At 49.8% G+C, this 24,373-nt stretch overlaps 4 protein-coding genes across 4 annotated transcripts, besides 8 other annotated features; 1 reads left to right on the top strand and 3 right to left on the bottom strand.

The window, feature by feature from the left end:
* Positions 1-347: 347 nt before the first annotated feature.
* On the bottom strand, positions 348-10,652 carry PVX_114090 (hypothetical protein, conserved; the record flags this gene model as incomplete). Its single annotated transcript, XM_001616156.1, has 3 exons — positions 1,034-10,652; positions 796-882; positions 348-638 (listed from the first exon to the last, which is right to left on the bottom strand). The coding sequence occupies exons 1-3, from the start codon at positions 10,274-10,276 to the stop codon at positions 348-350; spliced, it is 9,621 nt and encodes a 3,206-aa protein (XP_001616206.1). The 5' UTR covers positions 10,277-10,652.
* A 1,628-nt stretch (positions 10,653-12,280) lies between these two features.
* PVX_114095 (cell division cycle protein 48 homologue, putative) lies at positions 12,281-15,365 on the bottom strand (the record flags this gene model as incomplete). The annotated part of the gene is made up of 2 exons (XM_001616157.1): positions 12,281-14,897; positions 15,065-15,365. 2 exons carry the CDS (start codon positions 15,363-15,365, stop codon positions 12,730-12,732), a joined length of 2,469 nt encoding a protein of 822 aa, XP_001616207.1. The 3' UTR covers positions 12,281-12,729.
* Positions 15,194-15,265: a microsatellite.
* Positions 15,366-16,617: 1,252 nt separating the features above from the next.
* Positions 16,618-16,644: a microsatellite.
* Positions 16,645-17,061: 417 nt separating this feature from the next.
* Positions 17,062-21,269, bottom strand: PVX_114100 (bi-functional enzyme: long-chain fatty-acid Co-A ligase and oxalyl Co-A decarboxylase, putative; the record flags this gene model as incomplete). The annotated part of the gene is made up of 1 exon (XM_001616158.1): positions 17,062-21,269. One exon carries the CDS (start codon positions 21,267-21,269, stop codon positions 17,325-17,327), a length of 3,945 nt encoding a protein of 1,314 aa, XP_001616208.1. The 3' UTR covers positions 17,062-17,324.
* Positions 17,193-17,217: a microsatellite.
* Positions 17,402-17,514: a microsatellite.
* Positions 17,868-17,898: a microsatellite.
* Positions 21,270-21,664: 395 nt separating the features above from the next.
* Positions 21,665-21,690: a microsatellite.
* A 427-nt stretch (positions 21,691-22,117) lies between these two features.
* Positions 22,118-24,349, top strand: PVX_114105 (hypothetical protein, conserved; the record flags this gene model as incomplete). The annotated part of the gene is made up of 1 exon (XM_001616159.1): positions 22,118-24,349. The coding sequence occupies one exon, from the start codon at positions 22,118-22,120 to the stop codon at positions 24,347-24,349; it is 2,232 nt and encodes a 743-aa protein (XP_001616209.1).
* Positions 22,328-22,347: a microsatellite.
* Positions 22,692-22,727: a microsatellite.
* Positions 24,350-24,373: the final 24 nt, after the last annotated feature.

Below are 24,373 nucleotides of genomic sequence, written 5' to 3'. Positions count from 1 at the left end.
GGCTCACTCGGGAGAGTCTCCCATAGAAGCACCGCGCTTTATGCATGCCACAGATGTGTGTGTTATTTTCCCGCTTTTTTGTGCCCCATTTTTCGTCCGTGCGTTTCCTTCCTCTTCAGACCAGCGCGGCCGAAAAGTCACTTTCGCCGCTTAAAAAAGAGATTTTAAAAAAATTTAACTCGAACGGGAGTTTGTTTGCAAATGGTACACATATTGAGAAGTTGGCACAAAAAAAAGAAAGAAAGAAAAAAAAAAAAAAACGGTAGAGGAGGGGCGAAAAAAAGTCAGATGAAATGAACGACGGGCTGTAGCCACATTGTTGATGCCCACCCAGGTGTCGTACCGATTTACCCGCCGCTCCCCCGCTCAAACTGCACCGTTGTGGTGTGGTCCCCCTTGTCCACCCCATCACATGGTAACAAATGCTTGCACAGTTGGAAGAGCTCCTCCTTCGAGTTGATGACGTCCCTTTTCCTCTTCTCAAAAATTTCTTTGTACCTTCTGCCTATGCTGAAGTAATTCTTGTATGTCTTCCGGTTTGCCTTGCTTCGGTGGTTTTTCAGCGACTCCGTGGCGAAGTAAACCAGCTGTGGGCTCTCCGCGCAGAGCTTCAGTATGCGGTCGATTCGTTTTATGTTCTGCGGGGGGGGGGACAAATAAGGGGTGCGCACAGAGGGGTAAGTAAAGGCGTTCGTACAGATGGGCAAACCAAACGAAGCGCGACGACGCAGGGACGTGGTCCGAGGGCCGAAACGGGAAAGGGCGCCGCCACCACGTGCTACACCCCTCTCTTACCGTCAAAATGTTCCTGCCCATGAACATGTTGGCTTGAAGCGCCAGCACGATGCACAGCAGTTCCGGCAGGCACATCTTAAAGAGCTTCTGCGAGGGGGGGGAAATGCAATGGGGGTGCCGATAAAAAGGGCATACACAAAGGGGCACATGTATAAGCGCGTATACACAAGCGTCCAAACACACCGCGAGCATACACACCGCTATCATACACACGCGCGTACAGGGGGACGCCCCCTACCTGACCAATCCAGGCGAGCTGCGCGGCGGAGTTCTTACTCAGCCACGTCGAAATTTGCACTAAGATGTGGTAAGCGCTTCTTGCGTCCACCGGGTCTGGCCCGCTGGTCCGCACTGCACAGTCACCCCCGTTCTCCTTTAACTTTCCCTCACGGACGCCCAGGTTGCTCCCCCTTTTTTTCAAAATTGACCGCTTGAAATTTTCGTAGCGCCCGGGCAGGCACTCACTAAGGTAACCGCTGAAGCGGCCGTTGTAGCAGCCGTTGAGGTAGCCACTGCTCATATAGCCGCTGAGGCAGCCGCGCGGTGGAGACGCCCAGCCCCCCTCCAGAGAGTCACGCGTTCGTTCCATCCCGACGTCGGAGAGGCAGTCCCGGTCCGGCTGATTGCTCCACGGGTGGTCCTGCCAACAATCCGTGGGCGAGTCTTTGGAGCCGTCTCCTACATGTGGCTCCTCCCCATGGTTACGCAAGTTACCTGCGTGCTGAACAACGTGGGGAAGTTTTTTATCCGTCTGTAAGCCCACCCCCGATGAGAAGCCCTTTCCGTGGCGTCTTCCACCAGCGTAGTCAACGTAGTACATGTGCATGGGTCCAGACAGCCCCATGCCGCCACAACTCAGGGGCTCTTTTTTCTTCTTCTTTTTCTTCTTCTTTTTCTTCTTCTTCTTCTTCCTCCTCCGTTTTGCCCCATTGCTGCCTTTCCCTTTGGCAAAATCGTGCCCATTTATAACTCTGTAATGCTTGCGTAAAATTTTGCAGTTAAATAATGAGCGCACGTAGGTGGGATGCTTCGGCTTGCTGACTGCGGGGGGGTCTTTATTGGCTCGCCTTCCCCCCGCGAGACGGTTTAACTTGGCCGGGGAGATGAACAAATCTGCGCAAATTATGATGCAGACCGAGAGGGTGTACTGTATCTGTATGCTCAGAATGAGCGCGTGCAGGTGGAACATGTCGTCGCTGTTTTGGCCGCCCTCCTTCTCACCGCCATTTTCACCGCCACCATCCCGGTTGGCGTTCCCCAGGTGAGGACTCACGTGGGGGGTAGCGCTCTCCGCACGCAAGTACAACCCGGGGGAAGCCCACTCCGAGGCCGCGCGCCCCGCCGCAGGGGATGCGCCCATCGCATCGCCAAAAGAGCGCCCAGGAAATAAATTCCCTCCACCATCCGCGCTGAGGAAGTTGTTTGAAGCCCCGTGGTAGGGCAGCTCGTGGAGAAGCGTCCTTCCCATCTTCACCCCACCTGCATCGGCTGCATCTGCTGCATCTGCTGCATCTGCTGCGTCTGCGGCGTCTGTTCCATTTGCTCCCTCTGGTCCATCCGCCCCATCTGCTGCTCCCCCCCCCGGTGGGAAATAACTCGTGAGCGCCGCCCTCTCCTTAATGTGAATGCCCAAGTACTTCGAAGCGACCAACAACTGCCGCGCAGTTTGGAAATGCAAAATGGACGCGTGGTCGTAATAGCCCTTGTAGAGCTTAACGCAGAGGCAATAGAGAGACAAAACGACCCTCTGCAGTTGCTGCATTTTACGCATCACCTTTTTTATTATAACTTTTTCTTTCTTCTTCTTCAGCAGGATTTTTACATTCCTATTATTAAACAGAATCAGCTTGACGAAATTTTTTTTTTCCAGGAGGAACGGAATCAGGCGGTTGTACTTCCTAATCATGAAGTTGATCCACTTGTCGTAGAGGTAGCACTTGTTGATGGTGTGCGCGTGCAGAGCTGCTCTTTCGCACGTGGGGGCGACGGCTGGTCTGCTCTCGGCGCAGCGGGGGTCGAGCGGGTCGACACCACCTAACGGGTTGATGCCACTTAACAGACCGATGCCGCCTGACGGATTGATGCCGCCTGACGGATGGCTGCAATCTCCCCGGAGGAACTCCCTTGAAAACCGCTTCAGCACCCTCTGCGCGCAGGTATACTCATTGAGGAAGATTAAAATGTGCACGGAGTAGGACACGCACCGCTGCCGGTACGTCAGCAAGCAGCCGCCACGCCCGCCACGCTCCTGTAGCTCTAGCTCCCTAAAAATAGATACCCACTTGAGCAACTCTTGCAAGATTTCCTTCAGCTCAAATTTGTAATACAAAATGCAAAAGTAAAAGTTTGCGATTTCCCAGGCCATGAGCAAAAAGTTGTCGTCCAGAAAGTTTTTTTTTTCCCCCTCGGGTGGGGGACTCGCACTCCCCGTGCAGCCCCTCCGCATCTCCTCCACCATGTTAAGCACAAAAGCGTAGTTCCCTTTTACGAATTTGAAAATCTCATCGTAGGAACAACCCAAAATAAATTTACAATTAATTGTTATTTGGATGTATTGGAGGTACACCTGGTTCTTGTCTAGCCAAAAGGAATTTAAATCACTCTCCATTATTTTACAAAATATTTTTTTTTCCCTAAATCTTTTTTTTAACCTCTTCATGCAGCTAGCCAAATTTACGTACTGCTTTTCATAATCTTCATGCCACTGGATGTCGTATATTTTTAACCTCCTCTTTAGCTGCCTAACCCAGTGGTCTGTCTTCTCCTCCGCCTCCTCTTCCTCCTCCGCCTCCTCTTCCTCCTCCGCTTCACTAGTCCTCTTTCCCATCTGGGCATCACCTACCACCCCCTTGTCGCAGTTATTGCTACTACCCATGTGGTGGTTTAGAAGGGCCACCACTTGACTTGGACTCGAGTAGCTTCTGCTCAAATCGCACTGTTCATTTGTAGGTCCATTCAAGAAGGGCATCCCCGTTGATTCTTTCCCATTTTCCTTTTCGCTACTACTCCCCATGTAATTTGAGAAATATTTTTTTTTTTTTAAATGAAGAAAGGATGGTATCTCCTCCATCGAGTGGTACACATTATAGATGCACTCGACTACACTTAAGAAGTGGAAGGTCAGTCTGTCCTTCGAGTGGTCCCTTTTTTCGAGCTTGCAGAGGATTCTATGTTTGCGCAAGTTTTCCTTGTCTAGCTCTCCGTTCGGGAGCCACTCGTGGGATGCCAAGCCGGTGGGTGCTTCTTCCATGAATCTCTCCAGAGGTGACCGTGGCGGCGTTGTGCCTGGTCCGTTACCATCATCGCAAACTGCTCCTTCTATGTCTCTTTCTCCACTCGCTGCAACTCCCTCCTTGGACCCGAAGGTCGCCCAGTACCTCCTCAACACGCAGCAATTCCGCCTCTGCAACGCGGAAAACCTCTTCACATTCTTACTAATCGTTTCTATCTTCGCATAGTTAACGCTCAGGTGGTCGTCGCCCCCCAGGCTGCTCCTCTCCAGGCCCACATTGTACAGCAGGTTGTTCAGCTCGCAGAAGTTCTGGGAGAAGATCCTTTCCACCCAAATCCACACGTTGTGGTAGTTATCGTAAATCCGCTGGGGCGGGGGCACGGCGCCGCGCACGCTCCCGCAGTTGGAAGTGCCAGCGGTAGTACCAGCGGTAGCGGTAGCGCGCAGTTCGCTGCCCAAGTCGCCCCAGACCTCGTCGATAACCCCGCCGATAACCCCGCCGCTCCCGCTTCCGCTCTCGCTGTGCGCGCGCACGGAGAGGGCGACGAACCGCTTCTGCGCGAAGTTCAGAAAGACGCGGAAAAACTTCCTGATGATGAGCACGTTCTCCACGGAGTACTCCCCAAACGCATACACCAGGTTGAAAATCTCGATGACAATATGGCACAGCATCTTTTCTAAGTGGCTCCTAGTATGGTACTGCACGATGGTCTCAATTTTTTTGTTCCTAAAGAGGAAGAATTTGTTCCCTTGGTTATCCTCCTTCCTGTTTTCACCATCTCCCTTTGGAATTTCTTTCCCATGCCATGGGTCCAGACAGGCACTCCTTCGACGCACCGAGTGTTTATCCCCTGCAGTGATGCACTTGGCTGTCCTCAGAATGCTCAGCCTGCGCTTCACATTTTTCTCGTACGTCATTCTTCTCCTCTTCGTTCTCTCAAAGAGGTGTTGCTCTTCAGTTGGCTTCTTCCATTGCAGGGGTTCGGAAAATCGCTGCTTTTTTGCGGCATAACTGGAGCGGTTACTTGGCCTCCTCTTCTTCCCCTTCCGGCGCTCCTCCTGGACCCCCCGTTCGCGGGCCCTCTTGCGAAACAAGTCCAAATAATACGCAAGGTTGTTCCGTTCGACGTACTCATTTAAATTTTGACTGACGGTGATGTAGGAAGCCAAGGCCAGAAAAATCACATCCAAAATGGTCATTTCTTTACCCACGTGGTCATTCTTTAAGTATTCACAACGGTACTTCACTGCAGTGGAGGATAACTCTCCATTCCCAGTCGTCACAATTTTGCAAAAGAAGTCGTGCTCAAACATCAGGATGGGAATTCCATTCTTCTCCGAATTAATTATCGAAGAGTTTAGCAAAATGGCGATGCAGAATTGCTCAAACAGAACACAGCTTTGGAAGAAGTACCTCCATTTGTTGTGGGTAAAAATGTGGCATACTATTTGGGAGACGATTATCAGTATGGCTATGTCTAGTAGGGGCCAGTCCGCTGGGCAGCTGTGCATGATTTGCTCCATGTAGTGAGACACTTCCTTTTTTCTCTGCTGCGGTGCGTCGTCGATAGTACACGTGGAGCTATTCTTCCTATCGTCTGCTCGGCGCAGTTCACCTGCTGCGTTTGACTCATCTGCTCCGCTCAGCTCGCCTCCTCCGTTCGGCTCGTCTGCCCTGCCGGGGGGGGAAGAATCCGCGCGCGTGCTCGCGTCACTCCTCTCCACGTCCACGAACCGCCTGTATAACTCCTCCTCCTTCTCGAAAATCAAGAGCATCAACTTTTCGGCCAGCTCGAAATTACCCTTGTCTATAATCTGCAGGATCAGGCGCATCCACTCGTGCTCGCGGAAGACGGCCTCCGCGTGTTGAGCGGCGGGTGCGCCCGACGCGGCTGCCCCGTCTGCCCCGTCCGCCGCTTCCGCCGCTTTTTCCACTTCTTCCACCGCGCCCACCGCTACACCGCAGGCATCCCCCCTTTTTGACTCTCCTCCTTTCCTCTTTCTACGGCCCTCACCCCCCCTCGACTTCCTCACCCTGCACTTCAACCCCCCCGGGGAACGACTCTTCACGGGCGAACTTGGCTTCGCTTTCCTTTTCTTCACAAGCCAACTGGGCGTGGCCACACTTTTCAGCAGTTTGCCAATTTTCCTTTTTCCCCCTCTCCAGAACTGATCGGCCAAACCTTCATTAGGAAAGAGGTTTCCCTGCTGAGCACCCGGATATGCTTCCCCCCCTACAATGGCCCCTTCCCCTGGGGAGCCCCTCTCTGCATGTGTACCCACCTGTTCGTTCTCTCCTCCATGGCTTGCCACTTTCCTTTCCTTCCCCTTGCGGTTATCCAAACTCAGGTTGTAATTCCTCTTGTACTTGGAGCAGAAATTATACATGTTTTTTTTCCTCACCATTTTGTTCCTCCTTCGAGGGGAATGCTTCCCACATATCTGGGGTGCCTTCAAATGGCTTCCCCTTACACTGCTTTGATCGTCTCCACAAATGGCGCTACTCTTTCCACGTGCACCGCTTTTTCTCCCCCCCAAAATTTGCGGTGTGTTATTATTCTCGCTTAAGCCAGATGGAAGTTGCACTGAGTGGTGTGTTTCAGGTGGATCGGTTCCCCCCATTAGAGGTGCATGGGGGGGTAGCAACGCGTTACCTTTGTCGCTATGTTGGGGGAATGAGCTTTCTTCGTGTTCCCCCTCCGGCGTCATTCCTTCTTCGTGCTCCCCCTCCGGTATCATTCCTTCTTCGTGCTCCCCCTCCAGAATAACTCTTTTTTCGTGCGAAGCGGCCAATTCGCCCACCTGCCCAGTAGTCACTTTAGCCGAGACATTTTCATCACTTTTTACACCTTGGCTAGCTACCCAACCTTTAGAAGCACCTCCCCCTCCCCACTCGGCTTTGAATCCATCCTCTTGACTTTTGCTCTTTAAGTAAAATTTCACATTCTCAGTAATGAGGTCTTCATCCTCGGACTCTACCCTTATGCATACATAATCGCTCTTTTTGCACTGCCCTATTTCGGCAACTTCCCCATTCTCCCCACCGTAATTACTGCCTTCTTCTTTTACGCCGTCACGACTATCACCTCGAATGAGGACCTCCCCCTTTTGTTCTTCCTTTACGGGCATCTTATCTACCTCCTCCATTTGTGCGTAGCTGATGAGACTGTCGGATGAGCGATCTTTGAGGAAACTCTCCCCCTTCACAAGGGTGATGAACTCCCTGTCTGAATCATCCACCTTATCATTCTCACCTTTAGCGGCATCTATCTCGTCACCCCTAAATGTTTCTTCGGCGGTGCAAAATTGGGCCACTTCTCCTCCTAGCAGGGTGCGCAGCCCATCCGACTGATGGTTCTCTCGCGCATCGACCCCACTGCTTTTTTGTGCGGCATCTGATAAGCGGTCACTTGGGGCCATGGGAGAGGGTCCAATTTGATTAGCTTCGTCTGGAGTAGCTTCGTCTGGTGTAGCTTCGTCTGGCTGACCTTCCTCCGGCTCAGCTTCCTCCCGTTCAGCTTCCCCCGGTCCAACTTCGTCTGGGTCACCGCTTCCCCCCCCCTGAGTTGCCCACATGGGGGTAACACATCTAGGCGTCTCCTCTCCATAGTCCAAATTTCTCTTTAGCACCATCATGGTGGTGTCGTTGTAATTTTCATATAAATCCGTTTCGCGGTATTTCGTCTGGGCCGAGTTCACTGCTGACGAATTGTAATATGCCTCGTCCCCTGTGAGTACTCCACCTGGTGTATGCTCCTCCGGTTTATCACTTTTTTCGCCCCCTTCTAGAAGTGCTTCCCCGGTTGGTAGTTCCATCGCGTCCCTTTGGTCACCCCCCTCGAGTGGTGCTTCCCTCACTGGGTGTTCCACCTCGCCAATTATTTGCTCCCCCTTGACAGCATGACTGGGTAAGGACCCCCTCTCATCATCAACATCATCCCCTTCCGACGTACATCTACTTTGAGATTTCACACCAGAATGCGCATGGCCCACCTTCTCCAAATTACTCACTAAGGAAAAACGCTTCTGCCTCATGCCTGTATCTAATTTGTAGCCCGTTTTAAGATCCACCCCCTTTTTTACCTGACCCTTAGCTACACTATCAAACCGTTTCAGTGTCCTGCTTGGCACTGCACATTCCTTATTTACCCTCGTAAAATTCATCGTGCTGAATCGTTTGGGCATATGCAGAGGGGGTGGCTCATTATTTCCTCCCACCCGTTTGTGTAGTCCCCATTTTTGTGTACCCTGCTTCGACGTTGGACTATTCTTACATTTAGCTCCCCCCGTGGGTGATGTTTCCTTAACCGGTCTCCCATTTTTTAGAAATGAATTCATCAACCCGTCTATTTTTTTCCTTTGCAAGGGAAACAACTTAGGGGCCACTTTATTCTTATAATTTGCACCGACCGGTGAGAGATCCTTTTGAGAAGCTTCTCCACCCTCTCTGCTGGTCCATTCTGCATTTTCAGGAGCTTGCAAGTCGTTAGTAGAGCTCATCACTTTTGGTGTACCATTTGGCTGAGAGGATAATTTTTTTTTTTCGTTTCCCTCTCCATTTAGCTTATAAAGGGAGAGGTGTCCATTCGCCGTTACGCTGTTCTTTCTTAGCACCGAGTTTCTGTTTCGAACCGCTGTAGAGTACCTCCTAATCATTTGTTGCTTCGTTTCGAACAGGTTATCCCCTTTCGTATGGTGGCCAATCTCTCTGGCACTATTCGCATTGATTGGCGACGGGTATTTGATTACGCTTTTTGTTTTGTCTCCATGTGGAAAGCCCTTTTGATTTGAAAGGGTGTCCCTTCTGAGCAAGTCGGGATGTCCGCTTCGGTTGAGCGTTTTGACCGTCCTTGGGGTTGTCCCTGGCGCTGTCCTTGGTGCTATCCCTGCCGCTACTCCTGGCGTGCGTTCCCCCTTGTCAGGATTCATGATGGTGTCAATTAACGTCTTTTTTAAGTTTTTTTGGAAGCTATCATTGTGCAGAAAATTGGGGGAGGTACTTCTGCCTGTGTATTTTTCCCTGTTGTGTGTGGTCCTCGAGGTGAAGGCGTTTTGCTTATTCGGGATTTTTTCATTTTTTTTTATTCCCAAGATGAGCGGTTTGGCAGCTAGCGGTTTGGCCGCTAGCGATGTGGTTTTGCTAGTTTGTGAGGGGGTTCTGCTAGTTAGCGAAGGGGCTCTACTAATAAGCGAAGGGGTTCTTCCAGTCAGAGAAGGGGCTCTACTAATAAGCGAAGGGGTTCTTCCAGTCAGAGAAGGGGCTCTACTAATGAGCGCCTGTCCCTTCCCACTTAAAGACGCCACCTCATTGCGTGCTTTCTCGTTCACTGCTTTGCTACTTCTGTTGGTTCTGCTGCCGTCCCCGTGGCTGACCTTTTCTGCGCCTCGATTTTTCTCATTTGTTGGAGTTCCCCTTCCGCTTAGCTGTGTCTTCCCCCCCGTGGACTCATCGATCATGTCTTTGGCCACCCCGCCCAGATTCACCTTTGAGTCATTATTTTGGCCAACATTTTTGCCATCATTTTGGACATTTTTGCCAACATTTTGGCCATCCTTTTTGGCAACATTTTTCACGTTTGTCCAATTTTTTCTAACGGAGGACTTATTTTCATGGTTGCTTCTAACCCAGTTGGAGGTGCTTCCCTTTTTTTCAGTACCCCTTGGAGTTGGTTTCAAATCTGGGGGTGCCCCATTCGCGTCAGGAAATTCTACTCTTTTGCTCAGAGCTGCACTGGTGTGCTTCTCCTTGCTCAGCGCTACACTGGTGTACTTCTCCCTGCTCAGAGCTGCATTGCTATTCTTCCCTTCGCCCTTTTCCTCACCTGCCTTTTTTTTCTCGTCTTCCCTCACATCTTCGTTGTTTTTCCTTCCCAGTATGGACTTCCTATTAATAATATTACTGATAACATTTCTTACGTTATTTTTTATCAAATTCATGTACCCCCTATTTTTGTTGTCCTCCACGATGTGTTCACTGTTCACTGCGGGGGGTCCACTTCTATGGTCCTCACACTTTTGCTGGGAAGCACCATTTGGCGTGTCTTCAAAATTGGGTGCACACTTCATCTCCGGATTTTCGACCCTCTGATGAGGCGGCCCACTTTTTCCTTTGTCGCTTCTAAATTGTGAGGTGGTGAGGCTTTTAAACGAAGCGGCATCGTCTTTAGGGGCATCGTCCTTGGGGGCATTTTCACAGCTCAACAATTTGCCGTCATTAAAAACTATCTTTTGAAGTGAAAAGCGGCTCATTTTGCGTTCTACTCATGGGTCTCCTCGTCTTGTGCGCGTAAATATACACATATTGGTGCACACCTCTCTTGCGCAACTTCGCAAGTGTGACATCCGCCTGGTGATTTTTTTCTTACACGTGGCTGATCATGGGTAGGTGTGTATGCAAGCGGACATTTCTCCAGTTCTGTTCCTTTGTCTTTCTTTCCTTCTCTTTGCATGTGCATAAATATTGCTGGCCACTACTCACAGAAGGAGCAAAGCTAGCAACCTTGGGAAGGTCAACAATGTTAACGTTGAAACTGATTGCAGTCACATTAGCGCTATGACCTGGTTCTCCACACCAAAGCGACGTCGCGTGGGCGAATGTGAAGCGTAACGCCCGTTGCAGTTTCACAAAAAAAAATAAATAAATAAATGAAGTAAAAAATGGTGTGTACTTCTCAGACTGGGCTTAAAAAGTTCTCTCTTCGGCGATATGGTGTCCTCAGCCCATCATGTGAATGGTTCATAAATTCGCTTTATCCGTAATTGCTCAAGGGGCTACTGCTCAGATTTTTTAGGCATGCTGATTAGTCTCAAGTCAGCAATTTCGTTAAATAAGACATAGCGCGCAGTGTAATTTTTTTAAAAAGTTAAGCAAACTGTAGGAGAAAAAAATAAAATTAAATAAAATAAACGTTCAAAATGACTCAACGTAGACTTTTTAAAAAGTGCAAAAATAGACAATTCAAAAGTGCTAGTTTTACGTTTAAGTATGCATTTAATGAAAGGGGAAAAAATTTGAAGAAATTGTCACTTTTGCGGTCTATCGGAGGGGAAGCTTAACTGCCGCTGCGTGATAACATGGGAGGAATGCATCTCCAGTTAATCTCCCGTTATCCCTGAGCGAGGCACGCGCGCGGAAAAAATGCGCTTCGCGGGGATGACAAACGTCGAAATGATGAGGGCGAAACTGGTCGAAAGGATGCCTCCCCCTTAAACTTCCCACCCCGAATGAAGAACAGCAAAATTGGCAGTTACAATGTCCACGCCCCTTTTCCCCCTCAAATTTTAAATCACTCAATGTTATTATAAATCGCTTTTGTGCTTTTGGACATTTTGGCTAGATATACACAGATATTTTCTAAAAAAAATAAAAAAATAACTTTTCATATGTACATATTTGTGCAAAAAAAAAAAAAAAGCTTAAAAAATATGAACAAGTCAGAAAAATTGTGGGATTTTTTTTTTTTTTCTAGCTAGCTACAAACTGGACAGTAATGCAAAATGTTATTTTTAAGCGTTTCATTTTTTAGCAACGGGATGTAGACTGTCTTTCAATTGGGAAGCCTTTCTGCTTCTACACAAATTGAACATCCGGAAACTTTACACCTGGAAAAATGGCACTCCACTCTAGGGCGAGCTGTGGCGTTCCACAGAGGGCTACCGAATAATTTCCAAATTAACCCCTCTCATCCGTTTGGAAGCGTGTGTGCAGAGCCACAAAAGGATATACGCTTATGGGAACGGGAGTCTTACCCCACCATCAGAATTTTTTTTGGGCAAATTACGTCATTTGCGCCATTCCGTTTGGGGCGCCTATACTTACCCCCTTTTAATGTACTCTCCGCGTTTCCCTATTTTTCGCAAAAAGGTATGTTTCCCCATGGCGTCTACACTCATCGGGAGCTCACCCGTTCAATCGGGCAACTTCGTTTCGTTTCTTTCCGTGTTGTTTCCCTTTTTTTTATTTTTCAAATTGCTCTCCTTTTTACTCCCAGTGTTGATCTTCTAGGTGTTGGGAATTCTCCACAGTGTCGCGGCGTTGGGGGGAGGGGAGGTAGGCAAATTTCCGCGTCTATCACACATGCGGTGAGCACATGTACGTACATATACATGTATACACCCTCGCGTAGGTGCGCCTTACAGCCCCTTAAAAGGGTCCCCCTCCAAATGTGCCACTTTTTAGAAGCAAACGGGCCGCATTAACTGAACGGGCAGAAACCTCCTTACGCATAAAACTGCGCACATGTTGGCCAAAATGGTGCAAAGGAGGCCGCCGAAAGACGCTTCCAAAAGACGCTATCACTTAAATTTGTTAAAACTTGAACGGTTTTATTTAATTCACACAGACGTACAGATGCACACAGGGGCGAGCCCCCACAGTGGCGCACACACACATACGTAAACTGTGAAGAGAAGGCGGGCGCGGCAACTCTGGCCCCCTTCTTGGCTTAAAAAATGTACAACTTTGTTATAATGGCAAAAGGGGAATTAAAAAAGGCGTGCAGGTGGGTATGTTTGCGCGGGGGGATGTATGCACACAGGGGTGCACAGCTGATTGGCGTTGAATTCGCTTACGGGGTGGGGGAGAAAATGGGTAAGTGTACAACATGGGAAGAATGCGCGTAGCGGTACAGCTATGCATGGTGTGCACCGCGGTATAGCCACGCTGCCACGCCGCCACGCGAAGGAGACCCGCTTTGGCCGAACTACGAGTACAAATCATCGTCGACGTTGTACTCCTGGGGCTCCTCGTTGTTCTCCTCATCGGGCCAGTCAATGATGAAGTCCTCGTTTCCACCACCCGCCTTCGTCTTGTACAGAGGGTCGAACTTTATCCTAAAGTTGTCGTACTTAATTAGATCGGCTTGCGAAACACTTCTCCTGGCGCCAGCTAGCCCCTCCTTGAAATGGTGCCTCGTAATTTCATATTTCACTGTATTTTCTTCGTTATTCTGCACAGGGGTATCATTTGGAACGCTTTGAGTATTCTCCCCATTTTCGCCTTTCACATTTGGATACATTTGTAGCTTGGACTTTTTGTTCATTTCCTCCGAGTCGATGGAATCTCGAATGGCCGCTCTGGCTGCCCTCTGGCAGAGCTCCGCTAAATCGGCGCCACTAAATCCGGCAGTCTTCTGGGCCAAAAAGTCTATAGGCACATTATCAGCTATGGGGCTCTTCCTCAATACAGCGCTTAGGATAGAAATTCTAGCAGCTAAATCGGGCAGAGGAATATAAATCAACTGGTCTAGTCTTCCTGGTCTTAATAAAGCTTCATCTAATAACTCAGGTCTGTTCGTTGCTCCTATAAAGAAGAGATTTTTCTTCGGTCCCACTCCATCAATTTCGGTTAGCAGCTGATTCATTACTCTGTCTCCAGCACCGCTTCCATCTCCGAGGGTGGATCCTCTCTGCGTCCCGATGGAATCTAGCTCATCAAAGAATAACACACATGGTGCAGCAGCTCTAGCTTTGTCGAACACCTCTCTAACATTGGCTTCCGACTCACCAAACCACATGGTTAGCAATTCTGGACCTTTAATGGATACAAAATTAGCTGAACATTCAGATGCAACGGCTTTGGCTAGTAACGTCTTACCACAACCTGGGGGTCCATAAAATAGAACCCCCCTAGATGGAGACAAACCAAATTTTTCAAATTTATCTGGATGGTCAATTGGGTATAGAATCATTTCACGTAACGTGTTCTTCACTTCGTCCAACCCACCAATGTCATCCCATTTGACATTCGGCACTTCAACAACGGTTTCGCGTAAAGAGGATGGATTGCACGTACCCAAGGCCATATTAAAATGATCCTGCGTTACGCACATGCTTTCTAACACCTCCTTGTCAATAATTTCATCCTCTAAGTCAATTACGTCCATTTTTTCTCGAATACACGTTAGTGCCGCTTCTGTACATAGTTGAGCCAAATCTGCGCCAACAAAACCGTGTGTGCTGCTTGCCAGTTCTTCTAGCTTCACATCTGGGGAGAGCTTCATATTCTTGGTGTGTATTCTTAAAATTTCAAACCTTCCATTATCATCCGGTACTCCTATGTCAATTTCTCTGTCAAATCTGCCAAATCGTCTGAGCGCAGGGTCTATCGAATTCTGCCTGTTCGTTGCTGCTATGACTACTACTTGGCCTCTAGTTTTTATACCATCCATTAGGGTTAGCAATTGGGAAACGACTCTCCTTTCAACTTCTCCATTCGTCTTTTCCCTCTTCGGAGCAATGGAATCAATTTCGTCAATAAAGATAATTGCGGGGGAATTTTTTTCTGCTTCTTCGAAGGCTCTCCTCAAATTTGCTTCTGCCTCTCCAGCCATTTTGCTCATTACTTCTGGTCCATTTATGAGAAAGAAAAAGGCTCCTGTTTCATTTGCCACAGCTCTAGCTATACATGTCTTTCCACTTCCTGGCGGTCCATACAGCAGTACTCCTCTGGGTGGTTTCACCCCCAACGTTTTAAACAATCCTGGGTGTCTAAGCGGCAATTCGATCATTTCTCTAATTTGAGCTAGCTGTTTTTTACATCCTCCTATGTCATCATAGCCTATTTCGTCTAGCTTCTCTTCATCGTCTCTTTTGATGGGGTCTCCTTCGTAGTATATCACCGTGTCTGGGGAGACGATGCAGAAGTCGTCTGGGTCCACTTCAACCACTTTGAATTCTACGGACATGAATCCCCCCCGGACGAGGAACAAGTCTCCTTTCTTGACGGGTCGGTACGATTCGTTGAAGTACGGCTTGAGGAAAATCTCGAACAGGGTGTCCTTCGCAAGCCCTTCGATGGTGTCGTCAAGGGGCAGCACCTGGATCTTCTTTCCGTACGGGATTTCGGGGCACGGCTTCACGTACACGATGTCTGCGGGGGGGGGCGCGAATAGCGGCGTGATTGCGGTTAGAGCGACGGGAAGAGTGGCATGAGTGGGAAACGCGGCGTGTGGGGTTATAGCGACGTGGTCGGCCCCACCCCGCTGCGCCCAGTGCACACGCGGAGACACATGCTGCAAGTGCGCCCGTGCGCGTTACCTCCCAAGCAAACCCTGAGGTTCTTCCTGGCAACCTTGTTGATCCGAATTTTCCCCTCATCCAATTCGTTGTCATTCAAAATGATGCAAATGGTGGAGTGCCTTTTCTTTCCCTTAATCAAGATGGTGTCTCCTCGGAAAAAGTTCAATTCTTCCATTCGCTTGGTGTTCAGGGCTACAACGGAATTGTCATCGTTCGTTGCTTCCTCCACAATCAGTCTGCTCAGGTTTTTCTTTTTCGTCACCTTCTGCTCTCCGTTGTTTTCATCGGCCACCGCCTTCACATCGGCGCTGTTCTCCATGATGGGGTGAACGCTCAATGGACTGGGGCGGGAAGCGCAAAGCGGCAGTGTAAAGCGGCAGCGTGAAGCGGCAGCCAGGGGAGTTTTGAACAGCTGACGAAATGCACACGTGCGTTGGCAAAAAGGTTCTCCGCAAGGTGTAAAGGTGTACAGGTGTGAAGGCGTAACTGTGTGAGGGTGTTAACGGAGCTCCCCTCTGCAGGTAATCTCCCTATGTGCATACGCTCGTGTGCGCCTATGCCCGCGCGCAAGCACTCATACAAACACAAGGGCAGCGAACTCTCGCGGAAAAACGGCCTTCCTCTTCCAGCGCGCAGACGAAACAAGCTCATGTCACACGATACTACGTTTGCGCAAATGGCAGTTAAACTCGCTCAACTTTGAGATTGCTTAATTTTGATGAAGTTGACGAAAAGTTGCTTCTTTTTTTTTTTTCTTTAACTCGGAATGGCCTTTTTTTTTTTTTTTTTTTCTTTCTTTCGTTAAACACTTAATTGTTATCGTTCCAGGGGAGTGTAATGGTAAACACAAAGGGGGAGAAAAAAAAAAAAAAAAAATGACAAGGGGGATGATATATGGTCAAATTATGATGCGATGTGAAATGGCAAGGTTACTACAAAGGGGCAAATAAAACGGCGAAGCGAATACGCATTTGCGAAGAAATGGTCGCCACGATACGCAAAAGTGAAAGAAAGTGTGCCTTTGCAAAAAAAAAGCCAAGTGTGCCCGTGCCTTTGCCGAGAAATGAAAGAAGCACACTGCGCTATACGCGTAAAGAGGCATGCACGAAAACGGGGGGGAGGATAAAAGTTTGCGCCCCGCACAAATACACGCATGTGCGCATGTGCCTACGCGTATGCAACGCACATGCGTAGCGCCCAACGCGCAGAAGCGAAAAGGAGCGAGCTGTGCTATGGAAGAAAGGACTACACGGAAAAAGAAACGCGGGTGTCATGCTGCTATGCAAAATGGCTCCCTCATTTTTGCAAATTCGTCCCGTTTGCATTTCCCTGTGGCGGATTTGTTTTTGCAAAAGGGAGGACACTTTTTTTTTTTTTTCCCCCAATTTCAGCATGCACATAAATAGCTTAACGCAGCGGTAAGAGTATGCCCCCCTCGCCAAACAAATCGTGCACAGGAGAACCTTTTTCTTTGCGGTGAAAAACGCCAATTAATCTTTTTGCCCCTCCGGGCTGAGCCATTTCTTTCAAGTATTCCCTCTCCCCGCTCGGGATGAACACTTGTACGTTGTTGCCAAAAGGGGGTCACTCTGATAGGTTAATTTTTGTTCTCTTTATTTTACCGCAGCGAATGATCTGCCTTCCCACACAAGGAAAAAATGTGTCAGTGGAAACCACCGCCTATGCGCAATTGCAACCAGCTTGGGTGGCCGCGTCCACTTCCGCGGTGAAACCCAAATGGGTGTGACCCACGTATGGGCCCACTCCGTTGTGTCCATTTTTTTTTTTCTTCTTTGCTTCCCCACATTGCCAAGGGGATACGCACCACCTACGTGGGAAGCGAACGTTGCGACGCTCAACAGGTTGGCTGAACAAAGTTTGGCGCATCCTGCGCGTAGTTGTTGCCAGCTGCGACCCCCCCTATAACGGAGCATTCTTTGCAGCCCAAGTGGCGTACACTCATCGCGTGTGCCACTTAAACGGTTTGAAATGATCTGGGCAGGCTTCCCAAACAGGGCGGGGAGCCGCTCCAAACGGGGGTGCATCATTTAATTTTAAAAATTGCATGCAGGGGGATGCTCGCTCACGCATGCAGAGATAAGCGTGTGCATGTGGCCTCGTCCGGGGAAAAAGTAAACGGCAAAAAGGGGATAGCCATACAGGTGCATGTATAAATGAGCGCACTGAGTCATCGTTGCACAGGCGGGTCGCTCATGAGCCGCTTAACTCGCCGCTTGGGGGGTGGAAAAATAAATGAACTCATCCCATCGCGCCTCCCTCACCGTATATACCTGTCCACGTCAAACTTAACCGAGTGGGCCTCCCCCACGATGACGTTCAGCAGCACCGGGAAGGAGTTAAAACTTTCGCTCGTGACGTGCCTGAGCTGCTGGATGAGGTCCTCCCGATTATCCACATAGCGACCATACCCCCCGTGGGCAGTCACATAATTTTCGTACTTGCTAAAATGGTAAAGAGCGGAGGGATTTTGAAGAAAAAAATGGGCATCCTTGTTCACCTCTTCCAAATGGGGTCCCTTCGTTTGGATGTCCCGATCACCGTATATGCCGTTGTTATTTAAAATGATAAGAACAACTTTTAACTTGAAGCGGCAAATGGTTTCTACTTCGTTGGAAGTAAAGCCAAAGGAGGAATCTCCCAAAATTGCGAAAACGACATTTTCCCGATCGTTCAGAGCGCCACAAATCGCTGCGTTCATTGATACACCCATCATTCCATTTATCTGCGGAATTACGAAATTGTAGGGCCCCAGTTGGGGCAAAAATAATATTCCCAGGTGTAGCGTGATGGACCCTTCGTTGGTGATCACGACTCTTTTTTTAATTTCCTGGTTGAGGAACTTCCCCTTTTTGCTCTCCCCAGGTTTACGCTTCCTTTGGAGGGCGGGCCCACCCGCGCTGTTGTCCCCCTCCTCCGAGCTGCTATCACTCAAGTCGCAGTCGCTTGGCGGCGCGCCCAGGTCCGCTTCGCCCTCCCCATGAGGCAGCATCCCGGGAAGCACCCCACACAGCTGCGCCCGGTTCACGTACTTAAAATAATCGATGAAGTACCGCCTGTACGTCGCTGGAATTTCATTTTGGGCGAAGAAATAATCCAGCAGGAAGTGTCTCAGGATAAGCATGACCTGCTCCATGGTAAACAGCTCAGAAACGAAGTGCTCAGTGGCCACTTGGCTGCAAACTTTATGTATGCTCTTCTGTTTCGCCTCTTGGATGGCGGTTACCCAGCTCATTCGCGCGTCCACATCAATGGGGAGGGCCCCCCCTTTTTTGAGGGCGAAATACAACTTCTTCACAACTGGGTACAAATCGCAGAAGAAAAAGTGCTCGCAGTGGGAATCCACACGAGGGTCAAACACATCATTCGTCAAATCTACGCAAAGCATGTTCTCCTTCTTACACTGTGGGAAGTTCCCAAAGTTAAAATAAAAATTGAAGAGAGTCCCAAAGGAGAAGCAGAAGTCCAAATTTTCGAAGAGGAACGACTTACACTGATTAGCATTGTACAGGTAATTTTCCTTAACAAAGCATTTTCCCATGGTGCTCGTGTAGATTGGTATCCGCAACAAGTGAGACATCTTCAGAACGTACTTAACGCCATGGTTACAGTTGGTGCCTAGGAAGATCACCCCCTTCTTGTTACTCTGGTATATTCTACAAAATAGCTGCAACAGGTTGTGCACTTTTTGGTCTTCCTCTTTGGAGAGAGTGATTAGGCCCTTCTCCACGCTCAGCGGCTGGTGGTACCTCCGCGCGTGGCATTCACTAACATCCAATAGGTGCATAGCCCCGTCAAGGGTGACTTCCTCCCCGATTAGGTGATAACTTAGGTTTAAATAAACGGGAGACTTCATCCGTATGCATGTCTCCAAACAAGTGAAGAACTGCTCCGGAAAGGCATCCGGCGAATCTACGTGAAATACCCCTGCACACATCTCCTTGGCCTTCGCCAAAAATTGCTGCTGGGGGAAGTACTGGAAATTCTGGTGCTTATCAAAGGGAGTCAAATTTTTAGCCGTAAAATTCTCGAAGCATATGAAGATAAGCGGAAAGTGATTCACCTTGGCGTTGTACAAACCTGGCAGGGCATTCACAAATGCAGGTCCCGAACACGTTAGGATCATTCCCACCTTTTTCTTTCCCCTCTGCTGGTCAAAATAATTTACATAACTGCCACTCAGGCACGCGTTTATTTCGTTCCTAAAACTTATGTAGTGCACTTGGTTGCCCACAAAACTGGGAAGTACCTTGTTTAGGGGAATTCCATACACCCCGTAAAGGTAATCATCCAGGTGGGCCTTCTTCAGACATAAGGCTAGCACGTCGAATAGGTTCAGCGGGGCTCTTTTCAAGTGGTCCACTCCTTCGGCCACCTTTCTCCTCGATACTTTCCCCGTGTCCGTTTTTAGGAAGTGATTCACGAAGTAGATTTTCTTCGGCACTTTGAAATCCGCCAGCCGCTTCTTCATGTGCTCCGTCAGCTCCTCCCGCAGGTGGTGGTACTCCAGGTTCAGCCTCAGCGAGGCCTCCACGTTGAATTCGTTTTCCGCAATGGAAGCGGTTGGCGTAGTGCTCTTGGTAAGCGTGGGGGAAAGCGTACTGGAAGGCGAAGTCCCCCCTTGGAGGGCCTCCCCACAGGGCAACTGCTTCTCGTCCAAAATGACCGCCGCGTGGATGGCCTCGCCGTACACCTCATCTGTAGAAGCAAAGACTAAGCAGTCCGACACCCATGGGTGGTCCCTCATCACGTCATCGATCTCGTTGGGGATGATTTTCTCCCCCCCCCGGTTGATGATATCCTTAATCCGGCCAGCAATGAAGAGGAAGTTCTCTCCATCCACGTACCCAACATCTCCAGTTTTAAAAAAGGGAACAGATTCGCCAATGGCCAAAAAGGGGTTCCCCTCCATGTAGTCTACCCTCTCCTTCACCGTATTTACATAAACACATATATTTTCATTGTCCTTCAATTCTTTGTAACCAAACATGACGTTTTTCCCATTAATACATATTTCACCTAATTCATTTCTTTTACACACTTTTCCCCTCTCATGATCATATATGACCACCCCTACGTTTGGAATGCCCACACTTTTGTACTTCTTAACAGTTGCTACGTCTTTCTCATCGGTGAGGATAAGCTTGTTCGAGCTCACCTGGTGACATGCCTCCGTCATGCCATAGGCCTGCAAAATGTTCGTCTCGAATTTCAGCTCCGCTTCCCTTTCCATATGCTCATCCAGTTGGGAACTCGACGTCCTAATGAACCGCAGCTTGTGTTTTACCTTCACGCCCTCCACGAAATAGTCGCTCTCGTACCGTAGGAGCAGTATCTTCACGATCGTCGGGACGGCCGAAAAATACGTAACGTTGTGGTGCACCACGTTTTTCCAAAATTCAGACGCACTAAATGAGTGGCCTACTTGAAAAAGGACATTCCCTTTGGCATGCAAAATGGGCATTAGAACTCCAATCAAGCCATGCACATGGTACAGAGGCATCACTATCACTGTGTTGTCTTCCTGGTTCAGTCCGTAAGAGCTGGTGATATTCCTGATGGTCGTTTTGATGTTTTCATTCGTCAGCTGCACTATCTTCACTTTGCTGGTTGTTCCCGAAGTGTGCAGATGGAGGCAGACGTCGCTTCCCTTTTTGGTCAACCCGCCCTCCTCCATCACTCCCTTCATCCCATCAGGAGAGTTGCCACCATACGGCCTGCTCAACGAGTAGGTGAAGAACGGCGCCTCCTTGTTCTTCCTAATTCGGATGACCCCAATGCTGTGCTCGGTGCCCAACTCCTCAATCGACTGGCACACATTTTTATAATAGCCATGCTTCTTCTTCATAGAAACGTAATTCTCATCGTCCTCGTCATAGTCGTGTATAATTATATACTTGCAGTTATTCACTAGGTACCTCACATATTCCTCTTTCTTCAAATTGGTATTCAACGGAAGGCATATGTTCTTGTTGTAGTTTATGCCTAGGAAGCTCACCACGTATTCGATGCTGTTGAAGAGGACGATGGAGATTTCCTCCCCCGGCTGCACGTTGATGCCTTTTAGGAAGCTCCTCAAATTCTCCACCTCCTCGTGCAGCTCTGCGTACGAGAACCGCTGCTTCTCCGTGTTCAGGTCGGTGACGTACCGGTCGCGCACCTCTTCCAGCTGCAGGAAGCCGCGCAGCGTGGGCTCCTCCGCCATTCGGTCAAAGGGGCGGTAAGATGCGAAGCGGTCAGATGAGGAGCGACCAGATGGGGAGCGGCCAGATGCGAAGCACAGATCCCTTGGGGAACACCTCGGCCAACTGAGCGTACTTCTCCGCTAGCTTCTCCGCTTTCTCCACGCACAGGGGGCATGCCCCGCTCGGTCGGCGCTCCAAGTGGGCGGGCCTCCCCGGAAGGGCAGCGCCTTGCCGTTCGTGGCGTTGGGCACGAGGGGCAAACCAGGCTGCGCGCACGGGTCTGCCTTCGTCAAGTGGCAAATTTGTTAGGCGGCGCATTTGTTAGGCGACACACTCGTCAAAATGTGGCATCACCAAAATGTGGCTTCTTCACCAAAATGTGATTTCGCCAAATTGCGGCTTCGCCAAATTCCGCTTGAGCACCCCGCGCGATCGCACCCACCCGTGTCGACCCCAACTTGGATCTTCACTCCTCGGCAGCATATCGAATTGACCTTTTTCGCCCCTCTTGCTCACCCCTTTCTCCCTTTTTTCGGCGAAACTTAACGCTGAGGTAGCTCTCCTCTCCATCGGTGTGAAAAACTCTCCACTTCTTTTTTTTTTTTTTTTCAACGTGAGGGGCCACCTCCCCGTTTCGCCATTCTGCCATGTTAGCTGAAATGTAGGGGCAATTATTCCTCGAGGCGTTTCCCCCGGATGGTGCCCCTTTTTGAGTTGAGCTGTGCTGTGTTTCCAGGCCGGACACGATTCGCATACTCGCATAGTTACCGGGCTGGGGTCTCGCCGCTTCGCCGCTTCACCGCTACACCGCTACAGCGGTACCCCCTCGAAAATGAAGCGGCGCGCCCTCCTCAGGGCCGCGCACCGCATGGAGAGGCGGTTCTTCTTCAACAGCGTCCCCAGGGAGCGGCTAAACAAAATTGTGCGCGATTACTTTTACGTGGAGCAGAAAATGCACAACGTGATTGCCCCGCGGGGGGGGGAGGCACCTGCGAAGGCGGCTGGGAAAGCGGCTCCACTGAAAGGTGCGGAGAACAAACCGAGGGAAGCCGAAGGTGCGGACCAGTTAGCGGACCAGTTAGCGGACCAGCTAACAGAGCCAATCTGTGAAGACCTCGGCAAATACGTAAACAGCGGCAAGGGCTTCACCCACCTCTGCGCCCTCTACATCCATAACGGTGAAAAGAAAAAGTTCCTCCAGTTGATGAACAAATTTGTCAAGTACTCCTTTGGCTACGAAGACCTGTTCATCCTTTTCTACCTAATGTGTAGAGTCAACTACAGAGATGGGCCCATCCTTCGGAAGGTCTTAAGCGCCCTCGAAATGGACTACTTCAAATTGGATAGCCACTTTTCCTACCCCCTATCGAAGGCACTCTTCGCCCCACACACCAATTTGCACACCGCCATAAATCACCTTCCGCTTATTTATAAAGTTAAGTTAGTTAATATGGACAGGGGGTCCCGTGTTGGGGGGGATTTCCCCCATGGAGAGACTCCCATGGAGGGTAAAAACATACGAAGTGATACTACCCAACATGGTGATGAGGAGCTAAGGGGCTCCTTCGTTGAGGGACACCCACAGGGGAAGCACCCCTCCGTGGAACGCGTAAACGATGCAGAGGTACAAAACGTCCTCGAAAATTTGCAACAGGTGGATATGGAGCAGTACGAGAAGGAGGTCTCTAAAGATGGCGTGCAGTTTATTAACCTGAACGTGAAGAGGGAAAGGCGGAAAATAAAACTCAGGGAGGGGAGGCACCGGGGGCTCAAATTAAAGGCCACGCTCATGACTCAGATAAAGGACGAGGTGCGCAAAATGGTGCGCGAGGGGGGAGAAGCAGTGGAAGCAATAGAAGCAATCGAATCAGTCGGAATGACCGGCGCAAACGGGGCAATCGAAGCAGTCGGAGCAACCGGCGCAACCGGAATGACCGGCTTAACCGCCGCTTGCTTCGCGCCGGAAGAGCGAAACGCATTCCAGGTGAAGGAAGTGCTGACCATCTTCATCCACGACAAAGAGCTGGCGCGCAAAAATCTGTACGTGCAGGACCTGATTGAGGACGTCGTGAAGTACTTGGTCGCCCCGGGGAGGACCCCCCTTCTCTGCAGGAACATGCTAACCCTGCTCGCTTTCATGGAGGCGCAGAGCTACTACGCGGATAAGAAGCTAAACCGGGCAGTTGAGCGCGCCCTGGGGGGGTTCATCCCGAGCATGAACGAGTGGTCCGAGCAGGGCGTATACGACTTTATAAATGGGCTGGCGAGGGGGGAGGGGATAGGCAGAGGCGTCTTGCATGGTGGCCTCATCCATGGTGGCGCCTTCCATAGTGACGTCATCCATGGTGACCTCTTCCATGGTGACCGCTTCCCCAACGCGCTCGCCTTCCTATACGACCAGCAGTACACGTACAACTTCGCCCTGTACGAGGAAGACGCCCCCGATCGAAATAAGTTCCACCTCGCAACAAACAAACTGCTGAAGAATTTCCTCTTTCTCCTCAGCTACATGCTGAGACTGCCCTTTTTGAAGTTCCCCATTATGAAGTCCTATTTAAATTCGTTCGACTTCTTTCTTAACATATTTATAAAAAACGAAAACGTGTGTACCTCCCTCGAAATTGCAGAGATCTCTTTCATTTGCGAAAGTTTCGTGCGGCGCAAAATTATAGACGTGAGCATAGCCCACAAAATGCTCTCTCTCGTGCGCCAGGCGGTTGGCAAGTGTGTGAAGTTTCACCGCGCTGGAGAAGATGATCACCCGCCTTTGATGGGTGATGCAGATGTTTGGAGGGTTTCTACCTACCCGATCTACCTCAATGACATTCTCTCCATCCTGCACTTCCTCCACTTTTTCAACCTCCCTACGGACCAGCTGCACGCACAACTCATTGTTATATGCCTGGGGAATTTTATCCACCTAAACGACACGCAGAAATTTATACTCTTTAACTGCGTAGAGGCCCTGCGAAGGAGGACCCCCAACCAGATCCGCGCCCACGTGCTGAACTACTTTATGTATGAGCAGAACTTGGACGCTTTTTTGGCTCGCAATCGAGGTGTCCACAGGGAGTCACTGGGCTTGCTGTTCGTTAGTTAGCGCGCGGGGGGGGAAGCGGTGAAG

Source organism: Plasmodium vivax, chromosome 11, assembly GCF_000002415.2.
Source record: "Plasmodium vivax chromosome 11, whole genome shotgun sequence".
NCBI classification, from domain to species: Eukaryota; Apicomplexa; class Aconoidasida; order Haemosporida; family Plasmodiidae; genus Plasmodium; species Plasmodium vivax.
Note: the sequence above shows the minus strand (reverse complement) of the source record. Positions and strands in the feature narration are given on the sequence as shown.